At 43.8% G+C, this 22,357-nt stretch overlaps 1 protein-coding gene across 1 annotated transcript in view; it reads right to left on the bottom strand.

The window, feature by feature from the left end:
* The window catches only part of Ipp (inositol polyphosphate 1-phosphatase), a 131,432-nt gene that overhangs the window by 35,861 nt on the left and 73,214 nt on the right, over positions 1–22,357 (bottom strand). The window contains exons 3-4 of the mRNA XM_080278890.1: positions 20,060–20,198; positions 18,908–19,079 (exon numbers count right to left, since the gene is read on the bottom strand). Of these exons, the coding sequence (XP_080135016.1) occupies positions 18,908–19,079; positions 20,060–20,198 (311 nt within the window). The remainder of the gene's footprint in view (positions 1–18,907; positions 19,080–20,059; positions 20,199–22,357) is intronic.

The raw sequence follows: 22,357 nt of genomic DNA, 5'->3' as shown, positions 1-22,357 counted from the left end.
AGATGTTTTCGGCCGATGTATACATGCTGATGTAACACGTATCCTAATTTTGTTAAATCTTACACGAATCATAGCAAATCACAGGATAGGTTTAGGTGAGAAAAAAAAAAAAAAAAAAAAAAAAAAAAAAAAAAACAGGTGTGCCAGATGAGTCTTTTCACATATGTAAGAAAAAGAAATTTATTTTAGAACTTTGAAAAAATGGTCCCAAGGCCGACCACGGGAGCACGCAAATATCTGAACCCACAGCCATTGAGAGGGCTAAACATATGTTTTACTTTAAGCAGTAAAAGCACCTTACCAAATCAGTTCTTCCTGATAGTCTGTTATATTTTTCAGATTATTTCTGGGTTGGTAAATACAGTAAACGTTTCTTATTCAATCTGTTTCCCCGTCATTTTTAGCTGTTCTGGTGTGACAACTCTTGTTTCTTTCATTAACCCTTAAACCCCGGGCTTGTTTTGCTTTGACTTGCGGCTCCCGCGGGCATATTCGCGCTCCGACAGACACTCTCTAAAAATATTTGCCAAAAATCAGTTATTAGTCCTAGAATATTAAAATCACATATACTTATGGCACATACCTTCAGCTTTCTCCTTGGGTGTTTGTTGAGCCTTTGTCGAGTACCATAGGACTTGTGGAGACCTCTGAAGTTGGGTAATGAAGTCTCCACTTTACACTTCCTGACAACTCGTAATATGATTACCACAGCCTGATATTATCACTAGAAACACTAATCTATGATTCTCAAATAGTTTGGAATCCATACTCCCCCCAAAAAAACACTGTGAAAGCAATGAAAATTACGAGGGCATATGACCATCCTACTTCCGATCGTTCGCCCCTAGTGTTGTCTATTATTCATAAAAACACTCACAGTTTATATTTCTGTTACTATATAACACTTATATATATCTACAGTCTTTATCCATAAGTTTCCTTCAGTAATAGTAGTTTATTGTCACTGTAGGGATTCAATTTCTTTCAGTAAAATACATAGCATTCCCTTTCTCGTCCTGTATACTAGCATTGAGACTGAATGTCACTTTCACCTTCACTCTCATAACTCATAGTATTCATACATGCTAGAGTGAAACTTTCATTTTCATTACTCCTAGTATATATACTTGTATTCTTATAATACCACTCATTTACATTTCTATTTATGTTCTCTACTTTATTTACATTATTTACATTTCTATTTTATTTACACTGTGTTATGCACTGTCACTTGAAGTAACTTATAAAACTATTTTCCACTGTTCACTTATATTTATATTTATTGCTTTCACGTGCTGTTTACACATTATTTACACTTTATTTACAATTCCACTTGCACTGTTTTACTCAATAAAAAGAGCATAGTCACTCTCTATCAATTGTTAGCCCTTTACCTCTTTCCACACGAGGTTTAGTAGAGGGTGATGGTCACAGGGCCCTTTGCATGGGGCTATAAAGCGGCAGAAGTTAGCAGGAGCAAATCAGACATGCTCCCACTTTCAAAGACGACAGTGAACTGATAGTAGTGGCCTCCTGCCACCTGGCTAGGGTGAGTGCAATACTACCAACTTCAGCCCTGTGAGACATGCTAATATATGGCAATGAAATGACTGGCAGGAAACCAAGACAATACATAATAAATTTGGTAGTTCTAGGTGAATGTAAATATCACTTAGGCTTCTCCCTTCCCTCCTTATATGTATATTTATTACGAAAATAGATTATACGGCATATTTCAAGGGGAAACGGCGAAAATTAGCGAACGAGTGCACATGAGGTGTTGTCAGGTGATAATTAGCCAATTCCAGGTGTATGGCTCTATCACTTACCTTATTTCTTTTTTGTATATATTATTTGGTATAAGAATAGGGCATAGGGCTTATTTCAATGGATGAAATCAGTGGAAAATTCCAGGGAAGATTTACTTAGCGTAGAATACAGCGTGGTGGCCTGCAATAATTAGGTAGTTCCAAGTGAATGTAAATATCACTTAGACTTCTCCCTTCCTTTCATATATATATTTTTATTATGAAAATAGATTATATGGCATATTTCAAGGGGAAATAAACAGCGAAAATTAGCAAACGAGTGCACGTGAGGTGTTGTCAGGTGATAAATAGCCAATTCTAGGTGTATGGCACTCTCACTTACCTTATTTCTTTCTTGTATATATTATTTGGTATAAGAATAGGGCATAGGGCTTATTTCAATGGATGAAATCTCTGAAAAATTCCAGGGAAGATTTACTTAGCGTAGCAAGGCCGGGCAGGCGAGAGGATAGGGTAATGGAGGGGAGGTAGGGAGGGGAGTCAAGAACGGGGAGAAATGGCTAAACTGTCAACAATGGATGGGAGTACAGATGAGATTAGGAGTGCTGACTAATGTTGGACATTGGCAGTACTGATAGATGATACAAGCCACCACTTCAAAGCCCGGGCGAATTCAAAATGACACAAGATCACAAAAGTGTCGCCCCGCGGTATGATCCCTTGCTCCCAAGCATCACGAAAGTGATGCCCCGCGGTTAAGGGGTTAACATAATGGCGGAAAGGACTGTTCTTCCCTAAGTGTTTAACTAAACCTGGCCTAACCGAGCTTATCTGTACCTAATAATTTTAACCTAACCTCCAGTTGGGAAATTGGGAAACGATATCCACCTTTGAGCACGCTGAGTTTCTTCCACTGCACTGGAAACGATCGTAGGGGAAAGTGACGATAATAACTGGGAGGAAATTTTTCAGCATGAAAAAGTAATTTGCCAAACTGAAAGTTGTCAGAAAATTACAGAAACAAGCTGGAGGATTATGCACTGAATTGGTAAGGTCTTTCTGCTGCTTCAAGTGTACAGTGCTTGTCAGAAGTATCGAGTGCCCTGCGTCCCTCCTAAGAAACAAACCTTTCAGCATTGACAAAACATATAAATAATGCATTTTATTTACTTTAGTGCTTCGTAGGGTAGCCTTTACGCTTCTTCACGGACCTGAGACATCTTGGAAGTGAAAGGGCGAGGTTCCTGAGGTGCTGGAGGGGTATTTTGTCCCAGGAGTCACGAATGGTGGCTTCCAGCTTAGGCAGAGAGCTCACGTCCTTCCCTTGGAGACTCTTCTTTACGAGGTACCAGAGGTTTTCAATCGGGTTGAGGTTTGGGCTATTTCCTGGCCAGTCTTTCATGAATGATACCTTGCAGTCACGAACCCAATTGGTGACCGATTTGGCCTTGTGAGCAGGTGCACCGTCCTGCTGAAACACTCGTGCACCTGTTAGCTCGAAGGAGTTGGTAAATGATCACACAGAAGCTCCAGGTAAACATCCTGATTCACTCTAACGTTCTTGGGAAGCACAACAAGCTTCCCCAAACCTTGACCAGAAAAACAAGCCCATACCATGAGTGAATCAGGATGTTTAACTGTGCTTTCTAGATACCGTGGGTCAAGTGGGTCACTACCTTTGCGTCGAAACACACGTGCTCCTCTCTTACAGGTGACACTAAACGTTGCCTCATCAGACCACAACACTGACAACCATTGCTCCTCACCACAGTCGAGATATTTATTAGCAAAGGCAAGCCTACGAAGTCGCTGTTTTTTTGTGAGAAGAGGCTTCTTCACAGGCCTGTGACTTGTGTAACCAAGTTTATGGACCCTACGAGACACAGTTCTCACAGACACCTCACCAAACACTTCCTGGTTGCTCTCCTTTATTTTCCTTGCACTCACACGAGGATTAAACTCCACTGCACGTTTTAAAACATTAACAGACCTTGGGGAAGTTTTCCTAGGCCTACCAGACAGCAGTTTCTTTGTTTGAACTTCACCACTGTTTTCCACTCGAAACCGCGCACACCAACGACACACTATCGATCGTGCCACACCAACCAATTCACTAATTTCCTTTGTCTGGTGGCCTGCCTCCTTTACAGCAATGATCTGGGATATGATTTCACTCAATAGTTCACAGGTAGGTGCCATAACAAAGTTGTGAAATCCAAAACACTGCGGGACACTCGGTAAAAAATGGTGCAATTTGAGAGGGAGACGCGGCAGAGTTCCTCTCTCTCAGGCAGCCCGTGGGCAACTGAGGCGGGAACCAACCAGTGCGTCGGAAGGCCTCAGGCTACCGTGACGTCATGCTAGCGCCGCAAACTTGTGGCTCAATTTTTACCCCCAGAAATGGGTGATTCTTTTTTGGCCATAAGTATTGCGCGCCCGGCGGTAGGCGCTCAATAATTTTGACGTAGTACTGTACAATGAAAAACACAAGTATCTTCCCAAAGCCTGACGAATATAGCGTGGAAAAATTGAACCATTTGAAACATGCACTAGTAGAAACAGGGTTTTCATTGTATTTCACCTGGTGTAAATTTTCTTCAGACTGAACTGGGAAGATAGCTGTGTCTTTCATTGTACATTTACCGGTAAATAAATCAGTCTAACTACTGTATTTCCAATTTCCTCTCAAGAGTGAGAGTACGATGCTGTTTCTTCTTTGCACCTGGTTCCCCGGATGCCAGAGATGATGCAGGGCACTGGGGAGGCATGGTGAAAATACAAAATGGTGAAGAACAGTGCAAAACAGCGCAAGGTACAGCGAAGCTGAGAGGAGAGGACAGATGTGACTCGACTGGGAAGCGTGCGAAAATGTGTTTACCAGAGAGGGGTTAGTTCATTTTCTTGCCACAAGTGAGCGCGACCCTGTGCAGCACGCCCATTTTGAATATTTTGTATTTCCTCTCGTATCGTTTTTCATACCACTGAGAAAGATACTTTCGTACTGTGGAATTTGTCCTACATTTATCGCTTTCATACCATCGGAAACTCGTACTTCGAGTTTTCATATTTCAAGGACTCACTGTACAGTACATACACTCAACCCTCGGCTATCACTCCCAATTGGTCCCGCTATGGCTGCGCTATAGCCGAAACCGTGATAGCCGAATTAAAGAACTTATGGTAATAATTCTAATTGGTGCCATGACCTAAATATTTACCCCTAAGATACCTTTTTTGTACCACATATTAATATATAATAGTCTAAAAATGTGCATGTTTTATGATGTGATCACGATTCTTATAAATACCCATCACAGTTGATTCATTGATGTTATGTTTCTTCCCCACACTTCGCTTGGTCTCACCATTCTCTATAAGTTTCACATTTTTTCCAGTTTATCTGCATAACATAGACTCTTCCTCTTCTTTATTTCCCTGCCAGGTGCCGCAGCATTATGTTAGGTGATGGTCGGGGGACGGGGAGGGGGTACATTGGCCATGGTCATATCATAAAAAAGGTTATTGTTCTCTATCACTGTTCACGGTCTGAAGGCGCGCACTTCAATGGATTGGCGGGCAGGAGACTCGGTCAGGCGGCCAATCAGTGCTCGGCTGGTGCTGATGTCACACGACCAATCACGGTCGTGATAGCAAGATACGCTATAGCGGAACCCGTGATAGCCGAGGGTTGAGTGTATATAAATATATATATATATATATATATATATATATATATATATTTATATATATCTATCTATCTATTGCCAGACGCCTCAATCCCGTTTGGGGTGGCCACAAACAAATCTCCTCCAAGTCGCCCTGTCCCCCGCCATTTCACTCCCCTGCTCCCAACTCACACCCCCCTCTCTCATATACCTCTCCACCCCATCCCTCAATCTCATCCTCGGCCTCACCCTCCCTCTTCTCCCCTCCACCTCACTCACATACACTCTCTTCGTCAGTCTTTCACCCTCCATCCTCTCCACATGGCCAAACCACCTCAGTGTGTTCCTCATAACGCTTCCTATCACATCCACATCAGCACCACAACGCTCCTTTATATCCTCATTCGTCAGCCTGTCTCTCCATGTTACTCCACAGGCTCCTCTTAAATAACTCATTTCCAATGCTCTCACTCTTGCCTTGTGTCCTTCCAACAACGTCCAAGCTTCACTTCCATACGTTAGAGTTGGTATCACAATACTGTCATGTAGTAACTTTTTCACTTCCATGCTCACTTCCCTGTTTCTTATCACTGCTTTCAAAGAACCAGCAACCTTTCTTCCCTGCTGTACCCTTTCAAGCACTTCACCCTCCAAACCTCCATCCTTACTCATCACACTACCTAAGCACTTAAACGTACTCACATTTTCCAATTCCTCACCATCCAACCTCGCTGTACATTCACTAACTTCACCTCTCTCAAAGACCATCACTTTACTCTTCCCTACATTCACCTTTAGATTCCGTTTCTTACACACTCTCCCAAACTCATCCACCAAGCCTTGCAGCTCCCCTTCGTCTTCACTCAACAACACAGTATCATCTCCAAACAACAGTACAGGGAGTTTCCAAACACTATCCTCTCTCACCAGGGCCACTCCAACATCCACTACCCTACCTTGTACCTCTTTTATTACCCCATCCATGTACAGATTGAACAACCATGGAGACATGATACATCCCTGTTTCAACCCAACCTTTAAAGCGAAGAATTCACTTAGTTCACCATCCACACGCACTGCAGCCTTTGCACCATCGTACATACTCTTCACAGCATTCAACAACTTCCCATCTACTCCATATATTCTTAACACTTTCCACAATCCTTGTCTATCCACCCTGTCATATGCTTTCTCCAAATCCATGAAAGTCGCATACAACTTCTTTCCCTTCTCTAAAAACTTTTCCACTAAAGATCTAAGAATGAATATCTGATCTACACAACCTCTTCCCTTCCTAAAGCCTCACTGTTCTTCTCCAACTAATTTCTCTGTTCTTTCTCTAACTCTGTCAATAAGTATCCTACCATACACTTTTCCTATTATACTAAGATAAATGCCCCTATGATTACCACACACTTCTTTTTCCCCTTTTCCTTTGTACAAGGGAATAATTATACCTGACTTCCAATCCTCCGGAACTCTACCTTCCTCCCAGGCCAATCTGCACATCTTCCACATCCATTCTGCTACTATCTCTCCCCCATGCTTCAGCATTTCACCACACACTCCATCATTTCCTGGGGCTTTCCCTAATTTAACTTTCTTCATTGCTTCCACAACTTCTATCCTACTGATTTCTTCCTGTCTTCTCACCTCCCTCCTTCTCCCAGCCATTCCCCAGCCACTTATACTCGCATTACTTCCATCCTCTACGTTCAACAATTCCTTAAAGTGTTCTCGCCATCTGCTCACTTTTCCTCCCTTCTCCACTAGTAATCTACCATTTTTATCTTTCACTCCCCTGTTAACTTCACTTCCACCCTGTCTTACTCTTTTCACCTCTCTCCAGAACATTTTCTTACAGTCCCTCCACTTTACACTCAAATTCCTTCCAAATTCCTCATCCACTCTCTTCTTACTCTCTCTTACTAATCTTTTCACCTCTCTCTTTCTTTCTACATATAACTCTCTCTTCCGCCTCTCAACTTCTTCCATGCCCCTATTTCTCACCCATTCATTGTATGCTTTCTTCTTTTGTGCCACAGCCTGTTTCACCTCTTCGGTCCACCACGTTGTTCCTTGCACCCCCCTCCGTCTTCTCTTCCTTCCACACACCACATCACATGCTGCACATATTTCTTCTGCAAATATCCTACACACACCTTCCACGTCTCCCATCTGCTCCAATTCATATTTGCCCAAATGTTCCTCCACTTCTCTCTTATACTCTGCCTCTCATCCTCTTGTAACCTTTCCGCTCTCCTTGCAACTACTCCTTCTTCTCGTCTTTCCCTTCTTCTATTCCTCCATCTTACTTGAATTTTAATTCTGGCCACCACCAAGTAGTGGTCAGAAAGTCCACTCCCCCAACCTCTATAAGCTCTTGCATCCATTACACATCTTCGCATCCTTTCATCCACACACATAATCAATCATTGCCTTCCTTTCATTGAGTTCACTACCCACCCTTCTCATCACTCGCCATGTATACCTATGTATCATTTTATGCCTGAAGAGGGTATTGGCTATCACCAACCCCCTCCCAGCACAAATGTCCACTAATGCACTCCCATTCTCATCTATCTCAGCAGGCACACCCCACTCACCAACTATTCCATCCACCTTCACATTCACAACTTTACCATTCATATCACCAATCAAAAACACTCTCATTCCTTCCAAACTTTTCCATGCACACTTCTATGTTTGTCCAGAACTCTTCTCTCACTCTTCTAGCACGATCTTGCGTTGGCGCATACACACACACAATCGCCCACATTTGTATTCCAACTTTTCTCTTCCTATTTCAAATTACGGGTGGGAAAAAATTCAGATTTTGGGGGGATTTTTTTCTTTTTTTTTTGGCCATTTTTCGGTTCCGATGATCCAGGCCCACAATGTCCGGTAAGTGGGGATGTCCGGAAAGTGGGCGTCCGGAAAGCAGAGGGATTACTGTATACAGGTATATATATATAAAAATATATATATATATATATATTTACATACAGTATGTAGGTGGTAGGTGGTGGCGACCATCATTCAATCACTTGATGCAGTGCTGCCTACTTCTTCCTTAGCCTTTATCATTCTTTTTCTGTGCCTGCCCTCCTCTCTTCCTATTTCTCCCATCTTTCTTGACATTTCTTATTGCTTTTCTTTCCTTTACAGGTGGCTTCACATTGAGTGACAAGCCAAATGGTTTCCTGTAAGCCAAGAAACCATTTACAGCACTGTGTGGTAACCATATAACCAAACCGCACGTGCTCCCTGCGTGTCAGCAAGTGGGTTGGTGGAGGGTTAGTGCCCCTCCCTGTAAAACAAATAACTCAAAGTCAAATGGCCACCTCATAGGGGATTGTGGCATCTGGCAATATATATACTGTATATATATACAGTAATCCCTCCACTATCCGATGTAATAGAGCCAAAGGCATGTCCGGAAAGTGGTCCCGTCCGGAAAGTGGGCCCCTGGCTCCTGGACCGGTACTTAACCCTAGAATGCTTACGTCGGGTTAATTTCCCTGTTCGGCGATTTATTTATTTGCTATTTTGTTATGATAAGAGCTTTGGAGCTGTCCTTCCCTATACCTTCAATCCACCCTACCCCCTACCTACATAGGTAGTAGTGTGGTTTCATCTCGCATTTATCACCATGATATTTGAGTTTAAAGTGTTTTTTACCCAACAAAAGCATTTGTGTTACATTTTTTTTATTTTTGTGTTTTCCTTTTTTTCCAGGTGTATAATTAGTTTCTGATTAAATCACAGAGACTAAAGGGTGAAAACAATCTAAAAGAGTCTAAATTGATAAAAAAGGTGTTTCACAGGTATAATGTGGATTAAGTGTTTTTTACCCGACAAAAGCATTTGTGTTACATTTTTTTTATTTTTATTTTTTTTTCAGGTGTATAATTAGTGTATGATTATATCAACGAGACTAAAGTGTACAGAGAATAAAATAGACTAAACTGAAAGAAAATGTCGAAAAAAAAAAAATTCTCCCGGCGAAAGCAGTACTGTGAGGATAATAACGTAAGCATTCTCAACCTAACTTTGAAAGCCACCTAAATAACTCCCTACCGGACATGCATAGCACTTATTTAAACTTATTTAAGACCCTATTCACACCAATAATGGACATAAAGCATGAAATAAATGGAAAGGAACCTGAGAAGGAGGAATTAGAAGTATGGAAAATACTTATGCCTAGCAGTGTACAGGGGACTGTACTTACAGCACGTCTGTGGCTGCCTCCTCTAACTCTCTAAGGCTCTGTTAGTTTTGAAAATGCTCTTGAAGCACGTATAGTAATCCAATGTTGTGCTACACTTAATTTTTTGCACTGTGAGTTATAATTGTTTAACACTGCACATGCTTCTTAAGTGCACCTTGTCACTTTCAACTGCCACTTTGCACTCCACACTCACACCACACTTAATCCTTTGCACTCTAAATTCTAATTTCTTAACACTGCACAACACTGTAAATTCCCATGTGGTCTAGTGGCGAGGTATTGCAGTTTATTCACTGTTTATTCATAAAAAATGAGCACGTGTGGATTCCACTGCGACGGACGTCTTCCCTGAACGAAGGTTAGGCAGTAACTGGGGACAGGGTTGCCAGATCTGAACTCGGCCACATTACTAAACTCCTCAATTTTCATTACCAAATTTAACTTTTCATTACCAGATTCTAAAAGGAAGTATTTATTCTTCACTAATTATATGTACAAATGGAAATAATCACTCCCCTTATAATCAGCAGCATGTTTATTTTTGTGCTATGTGTGCTAGCAGATTAATCAAAGAAAGCAAATAGTCCACCATCTCCATTCTCTATATCTTCATACATGTGAAAAATCTGTCTGGAAATGGATCATGCTGATTCACTACCAAACGAACTTTTCAGTACCAAATTGGCCCACATTTGGTAATGAAAAATACCAAATGGCAACTGTGACTGGGGAGAGGGAGGAAGGAAGGGGTAAAGGGGCTGTGGTGTAAATAGTTGCTTGGCGCCATGCGGTAATTTCAAATTATGGGTGGGAAAAAAATCGGATTTGGGGGGGATTTTTTTCTTTTTTTGGCCATTTTCGGGTTCTGAAGGTCCAGGCCCACAATGTTCGGTAGGTGGGGAGTCCGGAAAGTGGGCGTTCGGAAAGTACAGGGATTACTGTATATACTGTGTATTTATATATATATATATATATATATATATATATATATATATATATATACAGATCACTCCAATATCCGACGTACTAGAGCCATTGGTAGGTCCGGTTATTGGTTTTGTCCGGATATTGGGCCCCAGCTTATGGACTTGTACTTATGGACCCTAACTCAGAGAAACACCTATACAACTCCCTCTGGACATGCATAGCACCTATTTAAGACCCAAATCACACCAATAAGGCACATAAATGACTGAAATAAATGCAAAAGAAACATAAAATGAGGGTTTAGAAGTATGTTCATACATTAATAAACATTATGGTACTTATGGACCCTAACCTAGCCTAACTCAGAAAAACACATTCCTACTGCACATGCATGAGGTAAGTATAGTATGGAAAAAAGTACAGTATGAAACATTCTGGTAAGTACAGTATGGAAAAAAGTACAGTATGAAACATTCTGGCTACTTACAGCAAGTCCCTGGCCACCTCGATGAATAACCGCCTCCTCTCGGATTCTGACAGTAAGAACGATTTCCTGAAGCACTTGCAGTACACTCTTCCTGAAGTCTTGCACTGAACTTAGTCAATAACACACAGAAGTCCGTTCTCTTCACAGTGTTCACTTTTGTCCAAATAATGCTCCATTGTAACTTAGTGTTGCACTTTAACTTTTCCCATTTTTTTCCCATTTTCAAGGCCAAAACAAAGAAGTCTATTTACGTTAAATTTATTTTCCATTGAGTCTTTTCTCTCAACTTGAAAACCTTAACACAACACACCATTTTTTTCACTGCACAACACTCAAAATTCCCGTGTGGTCTAGTGGAGAAGTTCTTGCTGTTCATTCACTGTCAGAGTCCGAGAGTATCACTGGCAGGCGACCTAGGGGTGCATCGCTGGGTCGTGGTGATGGCGTACCCACTGCAGAGGACTCTGAAGAAAGCCGCAAACTCACGTCGAGCGGTGACTCCACCGTGGCTGATGTGCTGGGCTGTGGCTCGGAGCATGAGGGCCTGTCTTGGGGAGGCAACGGAGTGGAGCCAGGGCTGGGCACAGCGGGGGTCACGGGCCTGAAAAAACTGTCAATCGTTGACTGACGCAAGGAACGACGATTTTGACGATTGATGATGCGCTGCCTGAAAGCACGCACTTCCTCCACGAGTCCCAAGGGCCCCATCTCCCTGTCGCAGTCCGGGTGTTCCAGGTAGTCTAGGACGAACTCTAGATGTTCCCGGAGTGTGCTCAGCTTGGGGATGGCTGGAGTAGTGTCCTGCTGAGAGGAGTCCGCATCATCGTCGCCTTCGTCGTCGGAATCTTCAAGTTCGGTACTGACACCAGCAACCGAAGACGCGATCTCGATATCAGACAACGTCTGATACCCAGGATCGCCCTCATCATCGTCCAACCACTCACGAACATCGTCCACATCAACATCGTCGCCATGCGTACGTAGCCATGCATGGAAGTCATCCACGTCAAACCTTAGAAAATCGTACTTCACATCCGTTCCGAGAAGCAGACGAGACCAACCATTTTCAAGAGTTTTCACAGAGACTTCCTTCCATGCACTAGCCCAGTTGTACAGCGCAGACTTGATGTTGTAGCGGCGAAGGTTTTCCAAAGTCCGCTTGCCTCGTGTGTCCCGTCCTTCCCTGCGCTCGTCCTCGTCCTTGAGAACAACCATCACCTCGTCCAGGAACTTCCGACGGTATAGGCGCTTTGTTGCCACGATCACTCCTTGGTCCATGGGTTGAATGAGAGCAGTCGTATCAGGTGGCAGAAACATGCACCTAATACGGCCATTATCAGTAACCAAGTCCTTGTCGCACGGGTGGGCAGGTGCATTGTCGAGCAGAAGGAGAGCCTTTACCTGGTCGCGAGGGATTCCCAGTGTCTTCGTCTGGTAATGGATGACCTCCTTGACGAAGTGACGGTGAAACCAGTCTTTGAAAATCACAGCTGTGAACCATGCTTTCAAAGAATGGTACCAGACGACGAGGAAGGACATCCATCACCCCACGAAGGCACCGAGGCTGCTTTGCACGGCCAACAACAACGGGCTTAAGCCGGTGCATCCCGTTAGCACTGGCACAACACAAAGCAGATGTCCGTTCCTTGGAAAGCTTGCGGCCAGGTACACGCTTCTCTGTCTCCTCAGCTAGAGTGTTCGTTGGCAGCGAGCGATAGAATAGGCCAGTTTCGTCAGCATTGTAGACTTGACCGAGAGTTAGGCCCTCCCTGTCGATCAAGCCTTTCACCTTGTGCCAAAACTCGTCAACTCCATCCTCGTTAGCATCCAATGCTTCGCCATGTGCTTTACGGTTAGTAAGGCCATGTCGCAACTTGAACGCAAAGAGCCAATCCTCGGATGCCTTGAAGTCTAGGGCGTCGTGAAGCCTTGCGAACTTCTCAGCAGCTGCCTTCAGCTCCGTTCCACGTACCATCACACCAGCTGTATGTTGCTGTCGATACCAAATCAACGTGGATCGGTCGATTTCTGCAAACTTGGGGGTAAACATAACCTTCCTTTCCACGTTGCGTTTGCTTCTCGACGAGAAGTCAGCCGCGTACTGCATGAGTTTGTCTCGGGAACATTTGATATCGAACAAAGTCGACCGGGCCAGGTTGTACTCACGAAGAATGCGGGAAGAAGACCAACCCGCATCAACTTTCTCCAATATCTCCCTCTTCTTTTCCAGAGTCAACACCACTCTCTTCCTTTTCTCAGGTGGCGCGGCCATCATCACACACACTAAGAGGAGGCCTGAGAGCAGCAGGAGGCCCTGCAGCAGGTAGGGCACCACCACAAAAGCGAGCACGTGGGCAGCCATTGCGGACAGCGTAGGTCCAGTCGCGGTGAGAGACAGGCGGGAAGTGGGGAGGATGCAGTGGCGCTCTATCGGATGTTGGAGGAATGACGCACCAAAACAATGCTCTCCCGCGGCGCGCGGGGCAAGTTCAAATTACGGACGGGAAAAAATCGTTTTTATTTTTTTGGGTTTTCGGACCATTTTGGGAATCTTGGATCCCAGGACGATAAGGTCCGGGTAGTGGGGATGTTTGGTTATTGGGCGTCCGGATATTAGAGTGACTACTGTATATATATATATATATATATATACAGTATATATATATATATATATATATGCTCATCAGAAGTATCGAGCGACTATGGCTGGGTGCACAATACTTATGGCCAAAAAAGAATCACCCATTTTTGGTAGTAAAAATTGAGGCAGAAGTTTGCAGCGCTAGCATGACGTCACGGTGGCCTGAGGCCTTCCTATGTGCTGGTTGGTTCCCGCCTCAGTTGCCTACGGGCTGCCTGAGAGAGAGGAACTCCGCCGCATCTCCCTCTCTTTTGTGCCATTTTTTACCGAGTGTCCCGCAGTGTTTTGGCTTTCGCCACTTTGTTATGGCACCTACCCATGAACTATCGAGTGAAATCATATCCCAGATCATTGCTCTAAAGGAGGCAGGCCACCAAACGAAGGAAATTAGTGAATTAGTTGGCGTGGCTCGATCGACAGTGTTTATGTGGTGCGCCCGTTTTCGAGTGGAAAACAGTGGTGATGTTCCCTCAAAGAAACCGCAGTCTGGTAGGCCCAGGAAAACTTCCCCGAGGTCAGTTAATGTTTTAAAACGTGCAGTGGAGTCTAATCCTCATGTGAATGCAAGGAAAATAAAGGAGAGCAACCAGGAAGTGTTTGGTGAGGTTTCTATGCTCACAGTGTCTCGAAGGGTCCATGAACTTGTTTACACAAGTCACAGGCCTGTGAGAAAGCCTCTACTCACACGTAACCAGCAACTTCGTAGGTTTGCCTTTGCTAACAAATATCTTAATCGGGGTGAGGAGCAATGGTTGTCAGTGTTGTGGTCTGATGAGGCAACGTTTAGTGTTACCTGTAATCGAGGACCACGTGTGTACCGGCACAAAGGTAATGACCCGCTAGACTCATGTTATGTGGAAAGTACAGTAAAACATCCTGATTCACTCATGGTATGGGGTTGTTTCTCTGGGAAGGGTTTGGGGAAGCTTGTTGTGCTTCCCAAGAACTGCAGAGTGAACCAGGACGTTTATCTGGTGCTTCTGTGTGATCATTTACCAGAGTCCTTCGAGCTCACAGGTGCACGAGTGTTTCAGCAGGACAGTGCACCTACTCATGAGGCCAAATTGGTCACCAATTGGCTTCATGACTGCGAGGTATCAGTCATGAAAGACTGGCCAGGAAATAGCCCAGACCTCAACCCAATAGAAAACCTCTGGTACCTCGTAAAGAAAAATCTCCAAGGGAAGGACGTGAGCTCTCTGCCTAAGCTGGATGCCGCCATTTGTAACTCCTGGGACAAAATACCCCTCCAGCACCTCAGGAACCTCGCCCTTTCACTTCCAAGACGTCTCAGGTACGTGAAGAAGTGTAAAGGATACCCTACGAAGCACTAAAGGTAAATAAAATGCATTATTTATATGTTTTTTCAACGTTGAAAGGTTTGTTTTGTAGGAGGGATGCTGGGCGCTCGATACTTCTGACGAGCACTGTATGTATATATATACTGTATATATATATATATATATATATATATATATCTATCTATCTATCTATTGCCAGACGCCCCAATCCCGTTTGGGGTGGCCACAAACAAATCGCCTTCAAGTCGCCCTGTCCCCCGCCATTTCACTCCCCTGCTCCCAACTCACACCCCCCTCTCTCATATACCTCTCCACCCCATCCCTCCATCTCATCCTCAGCCTCCCCCTCCCTCTTCCCCCCTCCACCTCACTCACATACACTCTCTTCGTCAGTCTTTCACCCTCCATCCTCTCCACATGGCCAAACCACCTCAGTGTGTTCCTCATAACGCTTCCTATCACATCCACATCCACACCACAACGCTCCTTTATATCCTCATTCGTCAGCCTGTCTCTCCATGTGACTTCACAGGCTCCTCTTAAATAACTCATTTCCACTGCTCTCACTCTTGACTTGTGTCAAAATAACCACAGGAGAAATGAAAGGAGCGACAGTGAGTACTTTAGTATATTACGTCTTCAGACAGAGTGAGACAGAAGCGTAAAGGGTAGAGGTCTTTTATGCACACCCGCAACATGGAGTGGCACACACAACAAAGGATGACCTGAATTTTTACCTGTGGCTTAACTTATGGTCACCTGCATTAGGGAGTGGCACACAACAAAGGATGACCTGAATCTATAAATGGGTGATGCACAGAACAATAGGTACCTATTTTTTTTCTTCCTTAGGGATGCATGTGACAAAGGGGGGGTAGGAGGAGGGGAGGAAAGGGGAGGGTGGGAAGGGGTAAGGGAGGAGGGGAAGGGGGAAGTGGAGAGGGGGGAGGGAGGAGGAGGAGGAGGGGATAAATACTGCTGCTTAATTTAAGACCTAGAGGATTAATGCTAGGTGTGTCCCACACAGGTGTGAGTACACTACAAGGAGATGACAGGGAACAATCAGTTGTTAGTTTGGGGGATACTGTTTTAAAATTAATTCAGTACACAATATCACACTTAAAATGACCATAGCTCATGTTTACATTCTTTTCATATGTGCCACAAACTAGACAAGATTCTATTACATATTACATATGAAAAGAATGTAAACATGAGCTATGGTAATTTTAAGTGTGATAAATTGTTAACTTAATTAATTTTAAAGCAGTATCCCCCAGACTAACAACTGATTGTTCCCTGTCGTCTCCTGGTAGTGTACTCACACCTGTGTGGGAAACACCTAACATTAATCCTCTAGGTCTTAAGTTAAGCAGCAGTATTTATCCCCTCCTCCCTCCCCCCTCTCCCCTTCCCCTCCTCCCCCCTCCCCTTTCCTCCCCCCCCCTTCGTCATGTGCATCCCTAAGGAAGAAAAAAGATAAGTACCTATTGTTCTGTGCAGCACCCATTTTTAGATTCAGGTCACCCTTTGTTGTGTGCCACTCCCTACTGCAGGTGACCATAAGTTAAGCCGCAGGTAAAAATTCAGGTCATCCTTTGTTCTGTGTGCCACTCCCTGCTGCGGGTGTGCATAAAAGATCTCTACCCTTTAAGTTTCTGTCTCACTCTGTCTGAAGGTGTAATATATGAAAATACTCACTGTCGCTCCTTTCATTTCTCCTGTGGTTATTTTGCATACATATCTTCACGGTGAAGTGAACTCTCCGCAAATATATATACAGTGCTCATCAGAAGTATGGAGCGCCCTGCGTCCCTCCTGAGAAACAAACCTTTCAACATTGAAAAAACATATAAATAATGCATTCTATTTACCTTTAGTGCTTCGTAGGGTAGCCTTTACGCTTCTTCACGGACCTGAGACGTCTTGGAAGTGAAAGGGCGAGGCTCCTGAGGTGCTGGAGCGGTATTTTGTCCCAGGAGTCACGAATGGCGGCTTCCAGCTTAGGCAGAGAGCTCACGTCCTTCCCTTGGAGACTCTTCTTTACGAGGTACCAGAGGTTTTCAATCGGGTTGAGGTCTGGGCTATTTCCTGGCCAGTCTGTCATGAATGATACCTCGCAGTCACGAAGCCAATTGGTGACCGATTTGGCCTTGTGAGCAGGTGCACCGTCCTGCTGAAACACTCGTGCACCTGTTAGCTCGAAGGAGTCTGGTAAATGATCACACAGAAGCTCCAGGTAAACATCCTGATTCACTCTGAGGTTCTTGGGAAGTACAACAAGCTTCCCCAAACCCTTCCCTGAAAAACAACCCCATACTATGAGTGAATCAGGATGTTTAACTGTGCTTTCTACATACCGTGGGTCAAGTGGGTCACTACCTTTGCATGCTCCTCTGTTACAGGTAACACTAAACGTTGCCTCATCAGACCACAACACTGACAACCATTGCTCCTCACCCCAATTTAGATATTTATTAGCAAAGGCAAGCCTACGAATTCTCTGGCTGCTAGAGAGAAGAGGCTTTTTCACAGGCCTGTGACTTGTGTAACCAAGCTCATGCACCCTACGAGACACTGTTCTCACTGACACCTCACCAAACACTTCTGGGTTGCTCTCCTTAATTTTCCTTGCACTCACACGAGGATTAAACTCCACTGCACGTTTTAAAACATTAACAGACCTTGGGGAAGTTTTCCTAGGCCTACCAGACCTCGGTTTCTTTGTGGGAACTTCACCACTGTTTTCCTCCCGAAACCGCGCACACCAACGACGCACTGTCGATCGTGCCACACCAACCAATTCACTAATTTCCTTTGTCTGGTGGCCTGCCTCCTTTAGAGCAATGATCTGGGATATGATTTCACTCGATAGTTCACGGGTAGGTGCCATAACAAAGTTTTGAAGGCCAAAACACTGCGGGACACTCGGTAAAAAATGGCGCAATTTGAGAGGAACACTCGGCGGAGTTCCTCTCTCTCAGGCAGCCCGTGGGCGACTGAGGCGGGAACCAACCAGCGCATCAGAAGGCCCCAGGCTACCGTGACGTCATGCTCGGAGCTCAAACTTGTGGCTCAATTCTCACCCCTAAAAATGGGTGATTCTTTTTGGGCCATAAGTATTGCGCGCCCGGCGGACAACGCTGAATACTTCTGACGAGCACTGTATATATAAACAGATAGATAGATATAGATAGATAGATTGATGGATATATATATATATATATATATATATATATATATATATATATATATATACTAATGGCTGCCTACCAAGCTGCATGGTCTCTTATAGCATTCCAGTCAAGTCCCTTAACCCTGGAGACCATTATCAGGACCTCATCTCACATTTTTCTTGGTCTATCAACAGCAGAAGTCCCAACTACATTTACTGTCTCTTCAACATTTCAGACAATTAACCTTCACATTTTCACAGTATGTCCAAGAATGCTTGAGCATATCCACCTGAAGCTCTGTACAGACAGGAATTTTGAAGGGACAGTCCCAACTAGCAGACCCCCCTCAAAATGTGATATGGGTCCAGTTATTTCATCATTTATGACAATAATTCTACCCAAATTATGGCACCTGGTGGTTTAGTGGGTAATTAAGGTGCAGGTTTATATCCAAGGGGTGGCTGGCATTTATTGCTCACATAATGCCACTTAGGGGTGAGTGAGGCTGGTCACTCTCATCTTAAATGTCAGGACCAACTTGCCTCGCCCCAGGCTCTTACGCTCCTCAGTGGGCAACACAGGATTAGATGATGATGATGAAAATAATTCTCTCTACAATGACTGTATGATACTACACCAGACAGTAAAAAACACACTCATAACTCTACCTTTGTTTCTAAATATAAAAAACAAAATCATTAGTTTACCTTTGTTTCTCATCATCAAAGGAAGCAAATGGCTGGTTAACAACTCCTCCAATGGGCAGTCCATTTGCACAGTCATACAACCCAATCAAAACAGTGACACATGGTAATCCTTGCTGCCATATCTTCCCAACTGCTGTTCCCTTCTCACCTTTCACATACTCACCAGTGGAATCTGGACAGGGTAAAAGAACTAAATGACATATATGAATACCACTGCTGATTATAAAATACTGTAGTTATCACCAAGACCACACCAAGTTTTAGACATTAACTGCTGTTATTTTCAATATGAGACTTCACATATTCATGACGCTGATGAAGGATGGCATGTGAATGCAGGCACTACTGAGGAGAAAACATCCCAAAATAAAGTGTGAATGCCCATCGCTTTCCTTCCATCACATTGATTCAAAATATGTATCTTAAATTTCTATTTTTCCCAACAGCTTCCAGCAATTGTAAAAAGGCAACTAGCTGGTTTTGGCCCTTGGTTTAGCTTCCAGTCCATAGAAAACATTAGCTGTAACATGGTCAACTCCAATATGGGGAATCCTTAATAGGAAGCATGGAGTCTATTTAATGTGTGTATGTTACCCTGCATGCAATAACCGAAATGTGTTATGTGGTCTCTTAACTCCTTCACTTTGAGCATGTTTTTTTCTCTTGTTATCAATAAACGATTTTCTTCAGTTCAAGGAAGATGCCTTGGAAATGAATGAGTTAATGAAGGCTATAACAAGCCCTTCCAATTTGAAAGTCTGTCTGGAGGTATATTAAAATGTATGGAGAAGAAGCTCAGGAATAAGAAATGATAAAAGATGTGTTCCATATTGCATGAGGAATGAGGCTAATGCAAACTATCCACTATCATATTTAATACCTCAAGATTATTTTATTTAAATCAGGAGAGTCCTGTTGTACTGAAGGGATAATAATTAATTATTAACCTCTTTTTTGTTTCCTGTTGGTTAGTTGTTAACCTCTCCAGTGTGAAAAATCTCTCCTGAGCAAAATAAACTCATCTTAAGATAGCAAGAATGAACTGAAAAATATGTAATGGAATGAAATAATTAAATAAGGTACTGTACTGTAATTCTACATACACTAATGATGACAATGACATAAAATAATCCCTACATAAATGTAACTCACCAATTGGATCTATCCATATGCCCAAGCTCTCTACTGGCAAGTCAGGTATGTTCTCCAATCCCTGTTCTTCATTCCAGGGAAATTCAGAATGAACCAGAGTGGCTAGAATCTCTGCAGCCTCTCTGTTGCCACCCAAGACCTATTAAATAAGCATATACAATCACCTTTAAATATGTATGGTAAGTACTGTCACCCTGCTCTCTTAACCTCCTTAAAACCTTTGATGCTTTAGACATTTTACCCTTGCAACCTCCTGACAATTTTAATGAGCTTGATGGAGATCTCTCGTAGTGAAGATAGTCAAAGAGGCTGTCTCTAACCCTTCTACCTCACCTTCTCTCAACACAAACATCCTGTAACTCAGGTTGTAGCAAGAAGGTAATTATATATATATATATATATCTATCTATCTATCTATAGCCCGACGCCCTAATCCCGCAAAGGGTGGCCGCAGACAAAAGGCCTCCAAGTCACACTGTCACCCACCATTTGACTACGCTCCCCCCAACTCACCTCCCCCTCCCTCAAATACCTCTCAACTCCATCCCTCCACCTCATCCTCGGTCTACCTCTCCCTCTCCCTCCCTCCACCTCACCTACATACACCCTCTTAGTCAGTCTTTCATTCTCCATATATATATATATATGACAGGGTGGATAGACAAGGATTGTGGAAAGTGTTAAGAATATATGGAGTAGATGGGAAGTTGTTGAATGCTGTGAAGAGTATGTACGATGGTGCGAAGGCTGCAGTGCGTGTGGATGGTGAACTAAGTGAATTTTTCTCTTTGAAAGTTGGGTTGAAACAGGGATGTGTCATGTCTCCATGGTTGTTCAATCTGTACATGGATGGGGTAATAAAAGAGGTACAAGGTAGGGTAGTGGATGTTGGAGTGGCCCTGGTGAGAAAGGATAGTGTTTGGAAACTCCCTGTACCGTTGTTTGCAGATGATACTGTGTTGTTAAGTGAAGACGAAGGGGAGCTGCAAGGCTTGATGGATGAGTATGAGAGAGTGTGTAAGAAACGGAATCTACAGGTGAATGTAGGGAAGAGTAAAGTGATGGTCTTTGAGAGAGGTGAAGTCAGTGAATGTACAGCGAGGTTGGATGGTGAGGAATTGGAAAATGTGAGTACGTTTAAGTACTTGGGTAGTGTGATGAGTAATGATGGAGGTTTGGAGGGTGAAGTGCTTGAAAGGGTACAGCAGGGAATAAAAGGTTGCTGGTTCTTTGAAAGCAGTGATAAGAAACAGGGAAGTGAGCATGGAAGTGAAAAAGTTACTACATGACAGTATTGTGATACCAACTCTAACGTATGGAAGTGAAGCTTGGACATTGTTGGAAGGACACAAGTCAAGAGTGAGAGCAGTGGAAATGAGTTATTTAAGAGGAGCCTGTGGAGTCACATGGAGAGACAGGCTGACGAATGAGGATATAAAGGAACGTTGTGGTGTTGATGTGGATGTGATAGGAAGCATTATGAGGAACACACTGAGGTGGTTTGGCCATGTGGAGAGGATGGAGGGTGAAAGACTGACGAAGAGAGTGTATGTGAGTGAGGTGGAGGGGGAAAGAGGGAGGGGGAGGCCGAGGATGAGATGGAGGGATGGGGTGGAGAGGTATATGAGAGAGGGGGGTGTGAGTTGGGAGCAGGGGAGTGAAATGGCGGGGGACAGGGCGACTTGGAGGCGATTTGTTTGTGGCCACCCCAAACGGGATTGAGGTGTCTGGCAATAGATAGATAGATAGATAGATAGATAGATATACACAGTACCCTTGCATCCAACACGGTAATATTGTCATGCACGGGTCCCGTGTTTGTCCAAAAACGTGTTGGACAAACAACAGAGCTTATGGGGAAAAATGAATTACGTCAGCAACCCTAGGAAAAGTCACCCTAAATACCTACCATATACCTATACATATATTGGTACTACTGTAATTATAATAAATAGTACTCTACTATGAATGATAACTAACCTTTTAGGATAGTGTTGGTGGGCTTGCTGGGAATGGAAGGTGGTATCCAAGGCTGTAGGTAGTCCTACTGGGTCCCCGGAGGATGGCTGCTGGCGTCACTAGCGGGTAATGGCTGCTGCTTCTCCTCAACCTTCCTCATAAATCCTTCGAATTTCCTCTCCCCTTTCGTCTTCCTCTTGATGATTTCTAGCTTGGTGGCCTGAGGGAGGTGTCGCTGCTTCTTGGGGTTCTCAGAAGACTTCCTAGGCATCGTGAGCAGGGTAAAATGCAGTAGCAAGGTCAGAAAATGCAGCGAGAAAAAAGCACCGTCCAAAGAGA

The sequence above is a fragment of the Coenobita brevimanus genome, chromosome 75 (genome assembly GCF_032717465.1).
Source record: "Coenobita brevimanus isolate Jiangsu-jjx chromosome 75, ASM3271746v2, whole genome shotgun sequence".
Taxonomy (NCBI): Eukaryota; Metazoa; Arthropoda; class Malacostraca; order Decapoda; family Coenobitidae; genus Coenobita; species Coenobita brevimanus.
Note: the sequence above shows the minus strand (reverse complement) of the source record. Positions and strands in the feature narration are given on the sequence as shown.